At 39.5% G+C, this 22,306-nt stretch overlaps 1 protein-coding gene across 3 annotated transcripts in view; it reads right to left on the bottom strand.

The window, feature by feature from the left end:
* The window catches only part of uacab (uveal autoantigen with coiled-coil domains and ankyrin repeats b), a 44,117-nt gene that overhangs the window by 3,352 nt on the left and 18,459 nt on the right, over nt 1–22,306 (bottom strand). Inside the window, exons 1-18 of one of the 3 annotated variants that reach the window (XM_079240623.1) lie at nt 20,060–20,771; nt 19,144–19,274; nt 13,984–14,072; nt 12,971–13,035; nt 11,380–11,437; nt 10,702–10,772; nt 10,281–10,387; nt 8,945–9,126; nt 8,418–8,455; nt 7,977–8,033; nt 7,660–7,767; nt 7,290–7,322; nt 6,405–6,497; nt 6,123–6,153; nt 5,997–6,046; nt 2,441–5,155; nt 2,165–2,317; nt 1,632–1,697 (exon numbers count right to left, since the gene is read on the bottom strand). In XM_079240623.1, the coding sequence (XP_079096749.1) occupies nt 1,632–1,697; nt 2,165–2,317; nt 2,441–5,155; nt 5,997–6,046; nt 6,123–6,153; nt 6,405–6,497; nt 7,290–7,322; nt 7,660–7,767; nt 7,977–8,033; nt 8,418–8,455; nt 8,945–9,126; nt 10,281–10,387; nt 10,702–10,772; nt 11,380–11,437; nt 12,971–13,035; nt 13,984–14,072; nt 19,144–19,274; nt 20,060–20,095 (4,083 nt within the window). In that variant the 5' untranslated portion in view covers nt 20,096–20,771. Of the gene's footprint in view, nt 1–1,631; nt 1,698–2,164; nt 2,318–2,440; nt 5,156–5,996; nt 6,047–6,122; nt 6,154–6,404; nt 6,498–7,289; nt 7,323–7,659; nt 7,768–7,976; nt 8,034–8,417; nt 8,456–8,944; nt 9,127–10,280; nt 10,388–10,701; nt 10,773–11,379; nt 11,438–12,970; nt 13,036–13,983; nt 14,073–19,143; nt 19,275–20,059; nt 20,772–22,306 lie in introns of those variants that run through there. The other 2 variants (XM_079240624.1, XM_079240622.1) reach the window with 2 other exon arrangements.

Genomic DNA, 22,306 nt, shown 5'->3' with positions numbered 1-22,306 from the left:
AAGACAATTCAAAGTGCTTTACATGAAACATTAAAAGCATTACAGGAAAAAAGCATAAAAGAAAATACAAATAACAAAATCACAATAAAATCATAAATTATATTAAAATAATTAAAAGCACAATTAAAGCCAGAAAAGGGTAAAAAAAAAAAAAAAAAAAATTGTGAACCATTTTTTTTTTGTGACAGAAACAGCTAAAAAAAAAAGTAGCTAAAAAGATATAAAGAAACCATATCCATTTTTTAAAAACTTTGTATTTGCTTCTCTAACAACTGGAATTTTCCCCATTTGGGATAAATGAAGGCTTCCATCTTATTAAAAGTCAGCCCCAACCTAAACACTGGAATGGTATAAATACTGCAAGTCGTCTACAACACATACGTCTGTGATGATCCAGCTATGCCACCAAGCTACAGCTAGCTAACTCTCCTGCCTTCATTGTGGAAGTGAATCTTCAAGATTACAACAAACTGTGGATTAACTCTGGAAAGAGCCAGCAGAGGAGCATGGTGGTTCAAGTCCTGAACATCTAAAAGGCAGTTTGCTCAGAGAATCCAAGTTTCGGGGGTAATTATGATCAGGAATGTCTGGTGGATGGATTTAGTGCAGTGACAGAGTTAAGGATCACCACTAACACCCGTCTCATTTTCCACCTGGTAGTTTTACAAATCTTTACCAGAGCCTGCTGGGATTAAAGGACACGCTGCCGTGACTACTGCACTAAGTCTGATGCTGCACAGATCTGTCTGCAAGGCATACCCACCATGAGATTGTAAATTAAACAGTTTGAAAATGTTAATAACTTTGCATGAAGCTGGAAGGTGACTGAGATATTTATTATCTGAGGAGTACATCTGTGGTTTCACAACCAAGTAACTTGGTTTGGTTAAAATCAACTATGTTTGATCTGCTAGTCTGGTCCCTTTAAGCCACATGTGTCAGACTCCAGTCCTCGAGAGCCGGTATCCTGCAGGTTTTTGTCGTCTCCATGCTCCAACACACCTGACCAAAATTCATAAACAGGTTGACAAGAAGCTGCTGGATCCATTTGACTTAAATCAGCTGTGTTGGTAGAGGGAAACAACAAACACCTGTTGGATACTGGCCCTCAACGACTGGAGTTTGACACCCCTGGCTGATCAGAGATCTGTTAATCACCATCTGCAGTCTAAGTCTCCTGCTGTCTAAGAGCAGAGAACACAGAATGTCTACATTTTCTTCATGACAAATGTTTTCATTACGATGCTTGAATAAGGCGTTAATAACATTTTATCACAATGTGGCAAACTCAGAAAGCAGACTTACGCCTGCTTGACTCACTTTTAACTGGTTGAATTTGATGTTGTACATGCAACATACATTTTCACCACTCATGTGAAAATGAAATAAAATATAACCAAAGTGTTTATCAATTACTTGTCCAAAACAAAACATGGGCAAGTTTGCAGTTCAGAAAAACACTTCTTGTGTTTCACATCGCCTACAGTAAAATGTCTAAAAAAAAAAAAACCTATAAGTTTTTAATCTTGAGTATTTTGAGGAATGAGGACAACTTCTTAGCAGACAATGTGCAGAGTTTAAGAAAGACAACCAGACAGCTCACTGAAGACAGACTGAAGAGATGAACTTGCCTGTGCTGCACTCAGGAGATGAGTGCGATAAATTGAAACCACCTCTCGGTGTTGCCTCTCAGCATCCTTATCGAGGAGAAAGAAAGGAAACATGAAAGACATGGCGTTACTTTGATGTCTGAAAAAGCGGCAAATAAAGTCGATGCTATGATGCAGTCACTGAATTTAAGCATGACATTACCATAAACCTTCCCTAAACCTGAATATCAGCACTAATTTTTGTAATCTGTTGGTTAGACTGTCGGGTTTGCAGTTCAGTCTTGAGACAGCTTGCATTATTTCACACGTAATCACTGACACTACTTTGAATAAATTACTTCCATTCATCCATTTTCTTAATCGCTTGCTCCAACTAAGGGTCGAGAAGAAGCTGACGTCTATTCCAGCTATCACTAGGTGAGTGGTAGGGTACACCCTGGACCGGTCGCCAGCCCATCACAGGGCTGTATAAATTACTTAAAGTAGTAAATGTATGTTTTGGTCATCTTTATAACCCTTTATATAAAATGTAGGAGTACATGATGTCCACTCACAGCCAGCTGCTGCTGTAGGCTCTTGATCTGGGCTTGAAGAGTATCAATGTGCTGCATCTGTCGTTTATTTGGTGCATTGCTTGTGTATGCCAGCTGAGACAGACCGTTCAGTGCCTGTTTCAATCGCTCCACATCCGTGAGTAACTCTGTAATCTGAAACATCACATTTTATTATCTCTGAAAAACATGTAACACAGACACTACCTGTATTTTAACATTTGAAATAATATTGGTATCATTCACAAAAACCAAACAAAACAACAAATATTTTTCTACCTTCTTGTCTTTGGCTTCAGTCTGCTGAGCTGATGTCTGAATCCTCCTCTGAAGATCACAGATGGTGCCGAGCGACTCATCGTACCTCTCTTTCAGCTCTCTGATTTCCCTCTCGATGGCGCGTCCCTTCTCCTGGACGGCTTCCATCTCGGTCCTGGCTCTGCTCTCGCCCTCCCTGGCTTGTGTTGCCTCCTGACGTGCCTCTTCACTTTCTTTCCCTAAGCTCTGCAGCTTGTTGCTCAGGTTGGCAACCTCCTCCTCCAGCTGCTGCTTCTCCTTCTTAAGCTGGTTCATTTGGTCTTCTTTACAGTGAGTCTCTTCCAGAGCTTGGGTGGCTTGAAGGAGCTCAGACTGCAGGGCGGATACGTCTTCAGCCCTCTGGGCGCCGTTTTCTTCTTCTTCACGGAGAGCCGTTCGAAGCTTTGCGACTTCAGCCTCCAAGGCTTCCTTGGTCTTGGCAAGTTGCTGCAGCTGGGAAGCCTGATCATGGCGGTGTTCCTGAAGTTCTTTCTGTAAGGCACAGACCCTCTGGGCATCCTCATGCTGCGCCTCTCTTGCTTTCTTGCAATCAGCCTGAACTTGCTGCATGGTATCATGGAGGGTCTTGAGCTCTGTGTCATATGTCGCTATCCGGATCAACTCTGATTTCAGACGCTCCTGGAGATTCAGGATCTGAGTGTTGCAGAGAGCATTCTGGTCTTGAAGCTCAGCTTTCTGCTGTGTTAACTCCTGGTTCTGCTGCTCTAAGTTGACCAGCTCCTGGGCAAATTCCTTCTCTTTATTCCTAAACTCTTCCTCGATGTATGTGTGCTTTTCACTGGTAACCAGTACTGTGTTTAATTTCAGCTGAATGGCTTCCATATCAGCTCTTAGTTTCTCTTTCTCCTGTTCGTGGCTCACTCTGGCAGACCTCTCTTCGTTATACTTCTGTTCCATTTCCAGCAGCTTCTCCGTCAGCTGCTTCACCTGAGCACTGTAAGAGGTTTCTTTAGCCTCGGCTGTGGTTAGCGGGACAAACTTGGACTGAATGGCATCTTGTATGGTGTCGAGTTCTTTCTTCTGGGCTTCCAGTTCTTGCGTGAGCTTTGCCATTTCCTCCTGAGCCAGCGCACGCATTGCTGATGCTTCATTTGCTCTGTTTTCTGCCACAACCACAGTAGCATTCAGCTTTTCTGTGGCAGCTCTGTGGTCTTCCATGCTTATGTAGTCTTTTTTCATCTCCAGCAAAACATTTTCCAGTTGGTCTTTCAACTTTTTATTTCCTTCCTTCACGTTCTTCAGTTCCTCCTCACTTTCTTTGGCCTTGATCTCCAACTTCAACCTATCTGCTTTCGCACTTTCTAAGGTGGCGCTAAGCTCCCTCTTCACTTGCTCAAGCTGCTGTCTTGGAACATATTGTTCCTCCAGACTCTGTTTCAGAGTCCGGTTCTGGACAGTCAGCTGCTCACATTCTTCATCTCTCTCTTCACATCTCTTCTCTACAAGCTCGAGTTTCCTCATTAGGTCGGCATTCTGGGACTTAAGAGAGTCCGTTTCCCTCTGATGCGTGTCACGGACACCTTGGAGACTGCCGACATCCTCCTGCAGCGAGGTCCTCTCAGTCTGAAGCTGATGGACCTGTTCCTCAGCTTTTACATAACGATCCCTGGCTTCCTTTAGTTCGTCTTTAAGTTCTTCCAGAGCCATCGCCATGTTCTTCTGAATGTCCTCGTGGTCTTTTATGGGTATGAAGTAATTTACAACCCTGCTGTTGAGCTCATCCAGCTGCTCTCGCAACACGTCCCTCTCCTCCTCACTCTCCTCCAGCTCCTGAATAAGATCCTGGCTCTTGGTCGTGACATCCATCAGCTTCCTTTTCAGTGAGGCATTCTGTTCTTCCAGAGCCACCCGCATCCTCTGATGCTCATCGGCGGTTATTAGACCGGATCCTCCCTGGGATGAAGGACTGTCTAACTTCCGATGGAGATCCGCCACCTCTTCCAGGACCCGATCGTAGTCCTCCCTCAGCTCAGCAAGCTGCCGTTCCTTCTCATCAACCGCGTTGGTCAACAGGCTTTTCATGTTGTCAAACTTCTCAGCTGGTACGGTGTTGCCATGTTTAGTCTGCGCTTCTTTCAGTTGGTTTTTCACCTCTAAAAGAGTTTCTGCAAGTTCGTCACGCTCCGCGGTCAGTGCTCCCAGATCTTTGTTCAGCTTCTCTGTCTCTGCCGCCAGCTGACTCTCGCTGCTCTTGTATTCCTCTAAAGCTTTCTCGCTCTGTTTGAGTCGGTTGCGAACACGTCCCACTTCGGCTGAAGCACCTTCATACTTGGCCTTGACATCCTGGAGCTGGGCGCGCAGTTCTTCTGCTCCCTGCCCTCCTAAGTGTTCTTTCACAGCAACTACATGGGCTTGCAGCTGTTTGACTTTACACTCAGAATCCAGCATCCTCTTCTGAACATCCCCTAAGGCATCCTCCAGAACCTGAACCTGCTGGTCAGCCTGTTTCTGAATGGTGTCTCGGTTCTGAACCAGCTCCTGGTACTCTCGGTTTTTGCGGTTCAGTGCAGACTGAAGCCGTGCCGTCTCCTCCTCTGCAGCCTGTTGTCTTCTCTGAACTACATCAAGCTCATGTCGAAGTACCTCCACTTCACCAGAGAGGTCCCAGCCCGCTGTGCTGTGACTCCTCTCCGGAGGTCTGGGTACTGAACGTGACACCGCAGGATTCTGGAGCGTCTGCAAAGATAGAATAAAAAACATTGATACAACTTGTGTCTACATATTATTATAATTAGCACACCTTTCTAGAAAATCAGCCACTTTCCTCAAAGCAACAGTTTATTTGTTTTGTTTTGTTTATTGGTTCATTTTAGTTTCTATGAGGTCAACTTTCACATGTCCTGTGATTGATTACTTCAAAGGTAATTGTGTTTACGAGTTTCTACGTCTAGTAGTACGTCTGCTTTTTAAAATAATTCACAATATGGCACCTCCACCTATCGAAATGTTTTGTACATTAACATTTGAAAAATTGATTAGAACGACAGGATCAACGACTGCTGGGCAATGTGCTATACAAAAAACAAAAACAGCGTTTGGACAATCAGCATTTTCATTTAAAACAATAACAGAATGGAATAAACTTCCTGCAGAACTCAAATTATGCAAAAATGTAAAAACATTCTGTACAGAAACAAAAAAGTGCACTCCACAGGGGACTGGGGTTTGACAGTGCACTGTGATAGTTACAGTCCACAGATGCACTTTTTACCATGGTCATTTTTACTGTTTATAATGAAATATGAAACTTTTGTATCTTTTTGCATTGTTTTGTGTTTACTTCATGTTTGTGTGTCTTGTTAGTCCAGGGACTCCAGATGGAAATTAGTTCTGAGAGCTATAATCTGGTGCTAGGCATATTTTCTTTGTTATTAATGCTGATGTATATTGTCCCTTTCAAATAAACTAAATAAAAAAAAAGAAAAACACAGTGTGTTTAGTGGACTATAAAGTCCTCCTGAAAACACTTTAAAAATGTACAAATCAAATCTAATTTAGAAATGAAGTGGAAACTTACCTGATCTGAATCCAGGCTGTGAGCTTGCTTGACTAAAATGTTTTCTTTACCTGCAGGACAAAAATCACAAAACTGTAACAATTAAACCATCCAAGTAACAATCAATACAACAAAAGGACGACTCACCTTTGATAACAGACTGGCCGGAGTATTCCCCCTGTCAACACAAAGTCATCAATGATTTTTTTTATTTTTTATTATGTCTTTAAGAAAATGAATTTATCACAGAATATTTACAGTAAAATCTTCTTAATTTAGTATCTTTCTTTTAGTAACTATAATTTGCCAGTTAATATTGTACAGCTAAAATAAGTTATTTAACTCTGCAAAGCCTTGAAGTCATACTACAAATACTTTGGAGTCAAACTTGAAATATTTTTATGTTTAGATGTGAATCAGGTGACTAACCAGAACGCTCCGGAGCTGGACTTTGACGGTCTCTGGTCCTCGACTTCCTTCCTCTCTTTCTTTTGCACTGAGTAACAACTTCAGCTGCTCTTTCTTTAAAAAAAAAAGGAAAAGACACCAATAAGTCGGACAACAGTCATCAAAGCTTTTCAAATAAACATGTCAAAACATGTCAAAAAATAATTACAGATAATTATTATTTCCTTTTGGGGAATAAATAGTTTATGTTTGATGATAATATAATGTAGATCTGTGCTCACTTCCAGGACCGTTAATCTATTGAATCATAAAAGTAAATTCTCTACTTACAAAGAGTCACTCTTCTTAACATCCATTATAACTTTTTATATTGTGCACTTAATTTGACTTTCAACTTTAAAACGCACATGTACAACTTTTTAATGTTTTTTTTTAAATATACATATATAGTTTTAGATAAAGGAATAACTATTGCACGAATCAACTTAAAAGTCCCACATACAATACTAAATTAACTTTTTACATTTTCAATATTCCGAACTTTTTTTTTTAGAATTATTTATGTTTCAATTTAATTTAGATTACAAAAAATACATTAAAACCTGGCTTGTTACAATTTGAGAAATGTTTGTGAAAAAAAACAAACAAACATATTAATTGACCACATATCAAAACTTGATATGAATTGCTTTGTTTTGGTCTTCAACAAATAAATTAAATCAGGCCAGAAATCATTTATTTATTCATTGCTTTACAGTTGGCATTTTTATGAGTCGCAAAATTGATTAAAACAATTTGTGTTCACATTTTTTTTTTTTTTACACACACAAAACTGCTAACATATTGTGGAAGCAGAAAAAGTGAAAAAAAAAAACCCAACTTTCTCTGAGACTGTGTGTTTCATACCTCTTTCTGGGCATCTTCAACAGCAACTTTTTCCTGCATGTGAAAATAATGACACAAACAGCATATTAAGAGTTTAATAACTAACAATTAACCAGCTAATTCATTTGATTAAAGCGTTAAAAAATGTTCTGGCAACTTGTAGTGAGGAATTTGCCGTGTTTCCTACGTACAGCATTTTAAATATTACAATAAATATTTTATACACAATTTAAATGCAATCAGTATCAAAACCTGTTCCTGAATCCGTTAGAAAAAGCAGTCACTTTTTTAGCTTCACTACCTCAGCAGACCATCAGTCCATCACATTACACAAACATTACTGCTTAGATGCATCATCTCTCTTATACAACATTTATCAACCAAGAGTCACCTGTGTGAGTTGCTGCTGCAGCATCTTGACCTTATCTACCAGAACTTTTTGCTCCTGGTGATACTTTCGGAGATTCTCCTGAAGGATCTCATTCTGTCTTTCAAAATCCTAAAACACATGCATCAACACTTTAAACCAAGCACACTTCAGATAATCATCAAATCCAATCAAACTTCATCAACATGTATTTATTTCTTCATACTGACTTTGAATTGTGAATTTATACATATATATTTTGTATATTATGAATACTGAACACCTTGCAGAGTATTGATAAAGCAAAATAAACTCATGTTTGGTGTTATAAAGAGACTTACATGTATGATCAGATCCCTTCTGTTAACCTCGGCGGCTTCTGATCTCTCCACTGAATGCTAGAGAGAAGATAATTAGTTTTTCTTTCAGTTTTCAACCATGTTTTTAATGCATAACATAAGCACTGGCAGCAAAACCATTTGGGACATTCTCAGTTGTGACCACTAGATGGCAGTCATGCATAACAGACCAGGAGCAGCGAGTCTAAGTCAAAAGCAATTATGTACAATGTCAAACTTCTGAAAAACACAGGGATTTAAGTCCTTTCTGAATGTGTAGCGACAAATGTATGTTACTTCCACTGTGATGAAAGAAATAGTTTACAGTCATTCTTAACAAAAGGTTTAAATAAACTAAATGGATCCAGAAATAAATGTCCTTTGGTTCTTTCAACATGCTGCATAAAGTAAAATGTGAATGATTGTATGAAGAAGCGGAATTACCTGCCGTTTCCATTGCTCAGTTTTTGCAGCCTCTCTATCTGTAACAAGGAAAAAAAAATCATTTGCTTCCCATCTGTGATCAAGATTTGACAACAGGTATGTTTACTGAACATTGTTCCCTGATAACATGGAGGGGGTAAATATTCAGAAAGGTAAGGCAAAATACTATCAGAGAATCTGGATATTAAAAAAAACAAGTTAATACTGTGGCTGGATACATAATGGAGGTATGGTTATCATTTACCGAAATCAAAACTGGAGAAATAATCCAACAAAAATTTCATTCTTTACAGCCATTAACCCCCCCTTGTAAACGTAAACCTTGCATATGAATTAGCTTCTAAACTGAAACATAAAGACTGTTTAGATTTTACAACACTCAGACTGAAGGGCCCCCGCTAGTCACACAGGCTGCTCAAGTCATTACATTTGAGATAAATCTCAGTATCTTTTCCTTTAATAATTAAACGTTTTCAGCGGTATTCTACGTTAAATGTACTTTGTACTAAAGAAAAGGCTGTTCTGACCTCGGGTGGCTCTGTCCAAGTAACTCTTTACAATAGTAATGAGATCTGGGTTCTTGGTGAGGCGAGCGTAATGAAACGCATCATGACCGAAGCTATCCACCATCCTCACGTCAGCACCATGCTTTAATAACACCTCCACTACATCCTTGAAGCCCAGCTCACAGCCCAAAATCAGCACAGTCCTGAGGGAGTCAACAAAGACAGTTTCAGAGTGAAAACATGAACCAAACAGCAGTGTAAAGGTTTTGTCCTTGAATGTTACTCTTGGGTTGAATTCTCCTTAGAAAACTGCTGAACATAACACTGCTGCGATAAATAAACCAAGGTCATAAGTCCTGCGAGTTGAGTATTCTTTCAAATTTAGACTTTTTAAACCAAAATATTAATGCTTCATTTTTCCAGGCAATTTAAAGTCTGCTCATCATAAAAATGGAATAAAGATAATGCCAAGCAACAGAGAAAACAATGTACTATATATATGGGGGGGGATTGGTGTGTGTGTGTAATATATATATATATATATATATATATATATATATATATATGTTCCACCAGTGAAAGACGCCTCATGTTAGCACCACAACGTGGGACTAAATCACTAGCCAGACTCTTTTCCTCTGTTGTGCCACGATGGTGGAATGATCTCCCAAACTCTGTCCACTCTGCAGAGTCCCTGTCTACTTTTAAGAGCAAGATGAAGACTCAGCTCTTCAAGGAGCACTTCAACACTTAGTATAGCTGTATTTATTGGAAAGTTGGAGAACTTAGCTCAGTTCTTTGCAACAAACTTTATGATATTAATTCTTTGTATTGTAACATAGGTGATATTATATGGTGGGAAGGGAGTAAACAAAAAAAAAAAAAAAAAAAAAGCAAAAAAAAAAAAAAAAAAAAGCCTGTAGCACTTCATGCAAGGATCTGCATCCAAGTCCACTGGCATCTTCCTACGATGTCCTCTACTGTTTGATTTTGTGCTTCTGTTCTTCTCACTCAGACAAAGCGACTCATGTAAGTCGCTTTGGATAAAAGCGTCTGCTAAATGACTGTAGAATAGAATAGAATATATATATATATATATATATATATATATATATATATATATATATAAAAGTAACTGCAGTTTGGATAAATTCAAAGATACTTAGTGCAGATTTCATGTATTGGCACATGACAAAAATGTTTTTGACCTGGATTTCAAAGTGTTTACATGAAAGTTTAATCTCTACAGGCATTAATCTCTGCAGCCTACCAGAAGCTCACTGCCATAAGCAACTCGAATTTACAAGGACTGAAGATGATGTGTGTTAATATGATTTTTTTTCTCTCTCTCTTTTACTTGTTTTGTTTGTCGCGGACAGTGATATCGGCCCCTCTTTCCAGCAGCAGCTGACAAATGTGCGGATGACACATCTGGGTAGCCAGTATCAGAGGAGTCTTGCCTTCCTGCAGAAAAGCAAGAACACACATTTGCACACATATACCTGGAAAGACAGTCTAATCCTGAGAAGAAATTAATTACTCTAAAAGCCAACAGTAAACCAAGAGTAATCAAAGTGCAGAGCATGTTCATTCATGTATACAGGGTTAATATTTAATGAAAATCCTTCTGTGTTGGTTTAACGGAGCTGCACAAGGCAACAGCATTTACAGAACAGAGTGAGTTTTGTTTCTACAATGACAACCTAATGAAAGAAAGAAAATAGCTGGAGCTGCTGTATCAACACAGTGTGTGAAATAAAATGAAAATAAGTTCTCACAAAATCACTGGCATTCACAAAAGCCCCGCTGTCACAGAGAAGTTTCACACTGGAGGAGCAGCCTGCCATTACTGTCGGAAAAAAAACATACAAAACGCACAATAAAAGACAATGAAAAGGATTTCACTCCATTTACCACTGAAACCTTTACACATTCACTCAGCTCAGACCATCATGTTCAGCTAGGTTTAAATGCTGAATGATATGGTGAAATCTATACAAGTTCTGAAAAATATGTGAATTATTAAAGTGAAATCTAAGATGGCACATATCAAGTTATGATGAAAGGCACCAGATTTTTTGTAAATTAATAACTAAAGTAAACCTCTTAACAGCGCAGAATAAATAAATGAATAAATAAAGATTAGAACAGATATCAGAAAAATCCCAACTAGATGAAAGTTCCAGTAAGGACAGCACTGGAGAACAGTTGGTATCAACCCACACAAGTCAGAACTAACGAAGAGATGACACAGTAGAGAACAGTGTAGTTCACAGCAGTAAATGTAGTTCTTACTATAAATTTAAATTTAAATATAATTTTATAAATATATCAAATATATAAAATTTAAATTTAAAGATAAGTTTAAAGAAAAATAGCTGAGTAACTACTAGGCTGGAGGTGATTCAGCTCTCAGAGGTTAAGATGTGGTCGGCACTAGAGAGGCAGATTCTTACCAGCATCATGTAGAGCAGTTCGTCCTTGTAGGTCCACGTTTCCAACTGGACAGTTGTGCTATAAAATATCATAAACAAGGTTGGCAATTTACTGACTGATGATGGCGTAGAGTTTTACTGCTAAAGCTTGGACCGATCACATCAAGTTTCATCTATTGTTGTTTTTAAAAAACCTTATGAAACACAAAGGCAAATTTAGTAATTTAGTAGAAAAACAGACCATATTACCACTCAAATGTTTTATCATACTTGTTCTGAGTGTCTTTGGAAGCAAAAAAGTTACAGGTTTCACTGGATTGTTTTCTGGCCTCAGAAAACTATTGGGTTTTAATAAGCTCCTATAAATTAAAATATAAGTCTAAATAGTTCAGTCGAGTTCAAGTTTCTGAAGGGAAGCCATGCATGGATATGAAAGACATGCAAACTCCAAACAGAAATGCCAAAGCTGAGATCCGAACCAGGAAGCTCCAAACAAAGCAAATATGGTATAATTATACAGAATTCAAATTTAAAATCCTCTCAAAGTAGGAAACGTTCTGTGATTCTCAGATGCCAATTTACTCCTGAATGGCAGCAATTTGTAGAAAAAAAAAGTTTTTTGTTTTTTTTTTTGTTTTTTTTAAAAAAGTTTAATACTATGAATCTGAAGGAAATGTCAACATGAAAAATGTATTTTTCTTGTGTGGTTTGAGGTAAAAAATTGAAAAGGCAGCAGCAGGAAGGTCATATCAGGGGAAAGTGGTGCTGTGTTGATGTACTTGTGACATTTCCACATTCTCTCAGCTGGTTGGACATCACTGACTGTACTGCTGTGGTGATGAAGCTTTGCTATGAACGCCTCCAACACTCAATGCTAACAGGGGCTGATGTTGCTGGGTAGGCTTGCCAACTAATTCTGCCCGCCCACTATAAAAGCCCAACTCTCTCTAGCAACAAGGGGCAAAAATTAACAGCATTGCTCAAATGGCACAGGAAAGGGGGAGGGTAGTGCCGATGGTGTAAAATGGAGGGGGGGGGGGGGGGTATCCTATGCCTGGCGGGATAAGGCTGACGGAGCGAGATAGTGGGGGCAGTGCTTGTTGGCATCAAGTTGCTATGTGTGGTGTGATGACGGCACCAAGAATGGACGGCAAGTTCGTAGCCGGGTAAGCTTGTCAACACCACTGACAATCCCCTGCCGACAGCCACGACCTCCATTAGATCATTGCCATGTGAGAGACGGAGACGGTGGGAAGGTTACAACGCCATGAGAGCACAATATTGGAGCGATAGCCCCTTCATTGTAAACACATAAATCCCCAGAGGGGCACGGTGACTCAACAGGCACTACTGTTGACTGATATGGAGTTGTGTCAGCAGCCAGAGGTGTTCGGCAATAATTATTTAAGGGGGCTAAAAGTGGAACTGTTCAGACTGACCAGTGACTGGAAAGCTGCTCCGTGGAACAAAAATATAGTGGCTTGTATTGTCGATATAAAATGCATCAATGTGAGCAACTTTAAAAAAAAAAAGAAAAAAAAAAAAGCAGACAATAGCAGGAGACAGAATATTATTCTGTCATGTAGAACTCAAAGATAAATATGCACTTTACCTGCAGGAGTTTCTGCACACACAGAGAATGTCCATTCCTTGAAGCCAGATGAAGAGCATTTTTACCTTAAATATAAGAGAAACCTTTTAAAAAACAATTAAAAAGCTATTATTCACAAGTGATTCACTGAATTTCAAGAGGAGCCTGCCACATTGGCAGTAAAGTTCACAGTTATAGTGGCGATGACTTTAGATCTTAATTAGCCAGTTTCATCACAGCGAGACGGGAACTGGGTTTTATCTGGGAACTTTATCAGTGCAGATTGTGTACTTCATGTGTTGTTTTGGGGGATTTATTCTTCGTGTAATAAATGAGCGGAAAAAAATCCTGATGATGACTGAAAAATTGCAGCAGGTACAGAAGTGGAATTCTTAATTATCAAAGTTACTTTTTTCAAAGTTTTGACTTGTAAATGAATGTTATAAAAGTTACTTTAACTGACATAGTGAGACTGTTTACAGTGTATAATTAACAAGATGACTTTACAATTCCTATTAAAAACATATTCAGACAGAGAAACTAGAACATTTGTCCAAAAGCTACTCTATAACTATGACTTCTTGTGTAAAATGACAATATAGATGGACAACTTTATTCCCATCAACATGCTCCATTTGCTGCAGTACAGTTTACTACATCTGAAGCTGAAAAGCAGTCTGTTATAGATAAGAAACTTTGTAGCAAAAGAAACTTTCAATGACCTACCATCATAAAAAATCAGCACATTGACTGTATAAGCCCAGTGTGCATGGTCTGTTATGGATTTATAAAGACTGTTAAATAAATCAAACTCTTCATTAGGATTTCTTTCAGAATAAACTGAACTGATCCACCAGCTAAAACAGTGTTTCTCCTTTTGTTTAGCGTAAATGATTAAAGGTATAAAGTTATGCTGCAAGACTTCTTTTTTCGGATAAAGTCCATACAACGCATATGTAAAGCAGGGCCACAATAGAACCAACTAGAAACAAAAATCAGCTGCAAGGTAGTCTGTTCATCCACTGTGAATTTACCAGAGGCATCTTTTGCTGTGACATCGACGTTGTTTGCCAGGATGAGGTTGAGACAGTCCAGGTGTCCTCGTGTTGCTGCCAAATGAAACCTGGGGAATGAAGGAAAAAGATAAAAATCCAAACAGGAAAAACTAGATGGAGATGTAAAGAGAAGATGGCACATAGTTGAAAAGGTTTAAAGGGGAGAGGGTGAAACTTAAGGACAAGACAGGGACTGGAGATGGAATCCTGGCTCATCTATCAGCAAGATCAGCATTCTTATGGAAAATAAACTTCCATGACAAGCAGGAGAAGCATTACACGTCTCTGCTGTATAAGCTTCCCTGTTGTTTACATAATGATTAAATGATAAAGAAAGTAACAGACACAACACATAGGAATTGATGTCTTTTATATCAAATATTGCATTATGCTGCTTCTTCCTGCCATTGAAGGCCCCTCATCTGGGCCTACATTAAGGAAACGTACGGATATGTACAGAGACCTCAACATTAATTAATAGCCACATTTGTGAAAGAAATATTTAAACTAATGTGAACTTAATCTTGATAAAATCCTCAGAATGACAATGAAATGTAATGCAACACATAAAACTTGACTAAAGCCATTAAACAAAAAGTAGATCAAGGCCCTTTCTTGCTTGTTTTTCCACAACAAGTGTGTATATTCCCCTGTTAAGTGTTTAATTAGTTTAGTTTGCCAACATGTCTAATCATCATTTTGAAATTAAACCACTCCTGACTCCCCTTCTTTGACTTAACCTACAGCAGCTCTGCTACTAGTAGCCAGAGCTGCTGTGGAAAGCTCTCGTGTGTAAACTAATCTCAGCCTGTCACCCTTCAAGCTACATGAACCCATTTAAACACCAACCCTGAGGTATCTGCCAAGGAGACAGCTAGGCTGTCACCTCAACACTGTGTGGGTATTAAAAGCAGCGTTGATGGCCAGGAGACACTGGTCCTCTGGGGCGAAGCGAAGGGCCGTGACCTCCCAGAGGCAAACGGCAGACAGGAAGCAGACCAGGGCAAATCAAGTTTGGTGGAGGCAAGTGACAAGTTCATGAACAAAAACATTTTCCATATGAAAACCTAAAGAATAAATCTGAATGGAGTTCAAAGATATAAGATTGCAAACTCAACACATTTTTAAAGAATATGAATAATAATAATAATAAGTCAGATGAATGAGAAGACTGGTGAAAAAAATGTGAAGTTTAACAAACTGCAATGGTGCTTTTCAATTGAACACAAATACCAGGTTTGACTGTTGCCTCAGTGGACTTTTGTATTCCCAAAATTTCAATCTGCAAAGTTCAATACTGGCCAAATGAATTGCCTGCATGAAGACATGCACCACTTGCCCTCCCCAAGGCCCCAGTAACATGCTTAGAGATGAATTTTGGGAGACTAATGGGTCTGCCTCTAAGAGAGCACACTTAGATATGTCATTTCATCTTCACAGCTGCTTCTTGGGCAGCCCTCAGGTTGACAGTCTACGGGATAGGGCTGCTATTTTTAAGGGAAGGGCAAGGAAAGAGTAAACCATGCAGTATATGCTTGTAGCCGAGCCATATATGACGGACATTGCATTTAAACAATAATTGTAATTCTTCAAAACATGTAAGAACAAGTATAAAATGTTAAAGCAAATTTTTAAAAAATTGACAAAAACAAACAATAACAACAGAAGAGAACATGTATAAGAACATGTATAAGAATACTATGAAGGGCTTCATGAAGATAATGTGATAAAATAAAATGAAATCAGATTTTAAAACAAAAATTAATAAATAAAAAAAAGTTTAGTTAGCTGTGCCACAGTTGATGGCCGAATTGGCGGAACGAGGCCTCACCACAAGTTTTAGTTCTCACTTAAGAACGATTAGGCAGCCAGTACCAAAGGACCTCAGGGTCTGCAGAGGCTCATAATATATGAGAAGGTCTAATGAATAAGAAGTCCCAAGACCATTAAACATTTAGAAACAACTTTAAGAACTTTAAAATCAATCCCGAAAAATATAATACAATAACTTGCTGCAGGAACCCAAATCTTAATGTGCTCATGAGAAGTCACAATGTCCATAAATACAAATCTATACAAACTCACCTTGTTGTGAGGAAGTCAAGCTAACTTATACCTGAATTACTTGCACTATATTAGTGACTATATGTGATAATAAATGAATACTTATAGCAGTAGTACCTAAATGTGTAATTTTCTTACGGGTAAACTTTCATGAACTAACTGTATAATTCACTGCAGTGAGAATAGCTAAAAGTACATTAGTTCAATAGAGTAAAAACATCAACTGTTGACACTGATAAGTTTTTTTTTTTTAATTTCTTTTTTTTAAATATATGCAATTTTGATATTCATCTATTCATTTTTTTATAATGTCTTAGTCCAATAAAGGGTCTTGTGGAAGCTGGAGCATATCCCAGCAATCATTGGGCAAGAGGCAGGGTACACCCATGCTTGTCAGTCAGTATTAGTGCAGCAAATAAAAGTAGCAGGATGCCATTGCTTTGGTAAGATTAGTTTAAATTCAGAGCTTTAAAATTAAATAAGCTATTTGTCTTAGGCTGCTCTGGATTTTTAGGATATGTCTAAACATCACCAATCAATGAGACAGCAGGATTGAATATTTGAGTATTAATAATGTGAATAAAATTTTAAAATGGCCTTACTACAGTGTTTTAGATTTAGACAAGCAACTAGCTTCATACTGCTCTCTTTTCATCACAGAGAGATGCCTTTCCCTCGATCCATCCATCCAATTTCAATGCCTGCCGATTCCAACGCAGGCTTGTGAAGGCCTGGAGTCCGTCCCAAGAGCTACAAGGCAAGAACACATATTTCCCCTGCATGCCAGAAAAATGTTCCGAGCTTGAGCTCTCAGTACTTGTTTTCTACAACAGGGCCCAGCAAATGAACTGTCTCCAGTTGTGAGCTATGGTGGGATTTTTTTTCCTCCCAGGTCCTTGTCAGTTTGCACAACAGTGTATAATGCACAGGAGTGATGGGTGGGCTTACTTCACTGGGACCCTGCTAATACCACAGCAGAGATGCAAACTGTTTGCCCAGCTGGAAGTCGAGATAGCACTGCTTGAGCTGAATTCATTAACTGAACACAGTAAGGCTAATCCAGGGCACACTAGATGATACATTGGGGGTAACAGTTTGTAATTACTTTCCCTACAGAGGTTCATGATTATAAGGAATCACCACTCCACATTCTCATGTCAGCTTTAGTAAAGCCCAAAATGCCACAGACACATGTGGCCTGTGTGTGGCCTACCAAACTATATGCAGACTCGCTGAGCAGCGATTATGCTAAGATTAATCTCGGTTTGGGTAGACTTGGCAGAACAAGGCCCTCTTTACATAAATATTAAGTCACTGTAACTTGATTTAATGGTTAAGTTTTTCTGTAGAAGTTAAACATCAAGTTTAACTGTGTTTGTTCTGAGTTCTTGATCAAGTCTGGAGAGATTCAGGCACCTTATCATGAGAACTGTCATTTATTAGATTCTACAGTTTTATTTATTCAATCTTCCATGCAATGGTGCCAACAGAAAATTCAACACCGTCTGAAAATATATGCAGTTTTGCTTCTAGGATGTGATGATGCTTCATGGTTTTATGGCTTGGCAAAGCCTTTGTCAAAATAAACATGAAGCACTAGCCAGAGATATGTCACTTTATACAGTGCGGTTTAAACTGAGGGTGGCTTGAGTCCCAGAATGCTGGTGAAGAATCTGGATAAATTTAGGAGGAAAATAGAAAAGCAACTTTTTAAAACATCTCTCTGCACCGTGTTTCAAAGGTGGGCATCTGAGAACATTGACAGGAACAAAGTTGAGCTCTGCATGAGGTACCTGCAACACCAGTGGTCTTGATAACATCAAGAGGCAACATCAAAAGAATTCTCCATACATATTTCAGTAAATCTGACCTACTTTTTCTCTACACACCTGTTTCTATCCATCTTTTATCTATTTCTCCTCTTCAAATAAAACCTTGTGAGGGGTGTAAATCCAGATGGTTGAAAGAAAAAGATCTTGAAAACCTCACTTTCCCACTGAGAAGTCCTATAAAATAAAACATTGCCCTTCAAGATGACAACTGATCCTGATAATAGTCTGCAGCTGGGCTTTAATGTATTACTTAGTGTAGTGAACACCATCGTGGATCTTCTGAATTTGAAGGGAGTCATTTCCTGCCGGGACTAAATAAACAGCTTTTGGCCAATGTGGTCAAGGCTTCAGTGTCCACAAACATTCTTTACACAGGTCCCACACTGACCTCAAGTCAGCTGGACACAAAAAGGGAAATTTCTGGATAAAAATGGAAAGATAATAATATGAAACTGTAGCATCTGTGATTTACATGGCAGCTGAAGAAAAGCTTTTCTGGGTTCAAGCAGGGATACTTGGCATTGACAAAAAGAGGTAAAAGATAAACATATTTAAAAGCACACTGAATGCAAAGGAATTCCCTTGTGAAGATGCTTTATCTGAGAAACAGAGTCTGGAATGTCATGTGGAGGAGTGACCACTTCAGAGTTTGGGATTCCTGCTGCTGAGCAGTTTCTGATTTGCAAAGATTCACATATGCTGGATGTAATAGTCTCGAGAAAACCAAGATAACTGTAAATAAGCAAACCAAAAGTTTGACCAAACATTATTCTCTAAGTGTTTAAGAAATAAAAATTATGTTTGGAAAGAATGACTGAATTTATCTGTTTGACTCCATTTATAAACATGCAGCACAGTGGCGTAGTGGTTAGCCCTGTGGCCTCACAGTAGAAAGGTCACTGGTTTAATCAAATGGTGGGATTGAACGGTGGCGCTTTCTTTCTGTGGAGATTGCATGTTCTCCCTGTGTATGTGTGGGTTCTCTCCAGGTACTCCGGCTTCCTCCCACCGTCCAAAGACATGCATGTTAGGTTCACTGGTGACTCTAAATTGTCCCTAGGAGTGAGTGTGAGTGGTTGTTTATCTCTTTGTGCTAGATCTGCGATGGAGTGGCAACCTGTCCAGGATGTACCCTGCCTTTCACCCAAAGGCTGCTGGGAAAGGCTCCAGTTCCCCCACGACCTTTAATCAGATTCAGTGGTTCAGATAATGAAAGAATGAATGAATGCATGTGTTTACTCACGCAGAGCGTCCTTCTATGTCAAGTTTGGTAGGGATGATGCCCTTCTTGCTGAGAACGGCAGCAACTTTGTCCACTTCGCCTCGTTCCACTGCCTTCATCAGCCGATCATCATACTTGTTCCAGTCTGTGTTCTGACAGAAAGAACATTAATCTATTAGACAGTGCTATCACTGACAATTTTCTCCAAACCAAGTCGATGAGGGACAACTTAGACCACATGTCCCCTTCGTTCATTCCACTAAGACTTGGTTCAATATGTGAGAAAGAATATTTGTTCTCATATGCGGAAACCACTTCAGGTTATAAAAGGGTAAAAACTAAAATCTATTTGGTTTCCACTTCTTTTCAGACAAGATGTGAATGCAGAAAGTCTATTTCTGACCGCAACAGAGATTTTTCATTTTCTATAATGGCAATGAATAACACAAGTTAGTGCAAGAATTGTACTGCCATTTCACTAACCCCCCCCCCTTCTCTCTCTCTCTCTCTCTCTCTCTCTCCCCCATCCACCCACCCACTATGATTGGCAGCTGTGAAACATGGGAACAGATCACTTTAAGAAACATGTGAGAGGGGTGCTTTAAAGTGGAGAAAATCTGAATATAAAAAAGCACAATTTAACTGAGATTAACATTTTAATGTCAGAGAAATTGTATTTGTTCGCCTTGTAATACCACATCAAAATTCAGCTGCAATTAAATAGAAACACTGAAATGATTTTGACATAATCAACTGTAGCTGTGAAGTAACTAAAGAAGCAGCAGTCGATCAACAATAATAATATTAATAATCCCATTGATTTACCACCTTTTATGGCTTTACTTCACTCTGTAAACAAAATAAGAGCAGAACAAATACAATGTCTATATAAATCTGTTGGTACAAAGATTAAAATTAGGGGATGATGAATACATACAAAGTGCATGGAGGTGCATTTCAGCCAGCGGCTCATCTTGGGTGAGTGGAGCTGGTCCTTGCACCGTGCTACTGAAAAAGTTGCCACTTTTCCGGTTTACAAAAGGAAAACTTGCAAAGAAAATGGTTTATATAATATATATCTATATAAATTTCTACTGTCTTTTGTGCACTCAACCAGTGAGTGCAATAAAAATGGATGGAAAAGACAAAGTTAGTCTTTAAAGCAGTGGCGGTCCTCGTACTGAAGGCTCAACCACGAGAATCTTCCTTGCTGGAGGCAGAAAAATTCATTGGTTTTCTTAGCGTTCCTTTGTTGCTCATGAGCTGTGCCTGCAAGTCCATCACTGCACAGCAGTTTGGTTGATGAGTTAAGGGAGAAGGAGGAGGAATAAAAGGAGGAAGGAATGGAGGTGGAGAAGCAGTAGGGCCAGCCCTGCCAGCCCCGGGACCTGCCCTGGCCAGCAACTGCAACTCCTCCTCTGGGGTAAAGTCAGCTCAGTCTGGCTGCCTCTCACCTCCTGCAGGGGTTGTTCCCTCTACTCTCTCCTTTAACTTTAAACTTCCAGCTCAACTCAGTCTTCTTAAGTTCACAAACTTTTCCTTTCAATTTTTAAAAGTGTTTTCTTCCTGCAAAAGCTGCAAGCTACTTTCTTATCAGGTCCTCTCTCTTCGCTTTCGCTCTCCACTATCAGTGGTCTCCAGCTTCTTCACACCACCAAATGGCAAGGTCAGTCAGCTCAGTGGGGTAAATATGTGAGCTCTCCCAGGTTTAAAATATCCCCCCTCCCTGGTAAACAGCAGCAGTGCAGACAGCCCTGTAGACTGGTTACCTCTTTATTTTTTGACCCTCCAACCTTTCTGTAGTGACTGATAGGAAGACAGGGGCTAAGAATACATTCTGGACATGCCAGTACAATGAGTAATGGCTTTAGTGTCTTTCACCACTGCCAGCATGAAACAAGGCCAGCCAAAAAGACCTTGCTTACACGGTGCCCCTCCACCCACCCCATCCCACCATGCTCCCTGCTCCAAGTCAAAATATTAATGTCACATGGGGATTATAGTTTGCACATTTGAAGTAGCCTTGGCAAACACCCTCAAAGGACGCTACATGGTAAAAAGTTACTCTTAACCCCCACATCTAAAAAGGGTGGTGTGAGTCCAAAGCCTCCTGATCCTTGCTGTGCAGTAGCAAAAACACTGCAGATGTCAGCCTCTTTACTACCAACTGTCTGAAACTGCAGGTCCACCTTTACTGCCTCTCCGCCTCCACCAATTACCAGCCAGACCAAAAGCAGAACTTTCACTTTTATTGGGTAAACCATCACAGACAAAAATGCACAGAGACAGCAAATACAAGGAAAGGAGAAAGTATGGAGGACCCGTTTAATTTACACACTGCATCAGCTCCTTGTGGGCTCTGGTTACTGCCCGCTGCCAGACTGGCATTTACAGAGCAATGGTGATATTCACAAACATGCAAAAAAGGCCTCCACATGACATGTCATATGAAGAAGTAGGTGTCAGCTTACGAAAACTGCTCAGCCTAGCATGGAGACAAAGAAGCCAAAATGGCATCTTGCCATTACATACATTGGTCACGTAAACATCTCACATGTGTGCTTGTGTGTGTGTGTGTGTGTGTGTGTGTGTGTGTGTGTGTGTGTGTGTGTGTGTGTGTGTGTGTGTGTGTGTATTTTTAGCTATAGGTAATAATAGGGCTGTTAGTAAGACAGACTTCCCGCTGCACTTGTTACTGTAAAGGAGAATTTATTCATACTGATATCAAATATATACTTTAAAAACAACCTCCGGTAAAAGATTACATACTTGTCAAGGGAATGTTTTGTCAAGAAGATGCATTTTTGACACGGTTACCAAGTAAGAATTCACAGGAATGTAGAGTATTTTGTTGTTAAGGCTGGTTTATACTCTAGCGGGGTCTGCGTTTGGTCAGGTACGCCGTAACCACCGTAGGCTCTGTGTGGGTTCAGAGAGGCTCGATGCGCACCTCGTTAGACCTGATGTGCAACCTGGCTATGTGACCACTTACGTGGAAGTACTTTCTTGTGATTGGTCAGAGAGTGATAATGTATTTCCAGATGTTTGGGTCTTGTCGCTGAATGAATGCCATTGGCTGCTATTGTCCTAAAACAGGAAATACTTGCTGGAATTTAAAAAAAAAAAAAATTAAAAAAAAAAACAAAAACCTCCACCCTGTGGAGTTAACTGGATGATAGCAGCT

The sequence above is a fragment of the Telmatherina bonti genome, assembly GCF_933228915.1.
Source record: "Telmatherina bonti genome assembly, chromosome: 1".
Lineage (NCBI taxonomy): Eukaryota > Metazoa > Chordata > Actinopteri > Atheriniformes > Telmatherinidae > Telmatherina > Telmatherina bonti.
The sequence above is the reverse complement of the archived record's forward strand: the minus strand, read 5'-3'. Positions and strand labels throughout refer to the sequence as shown.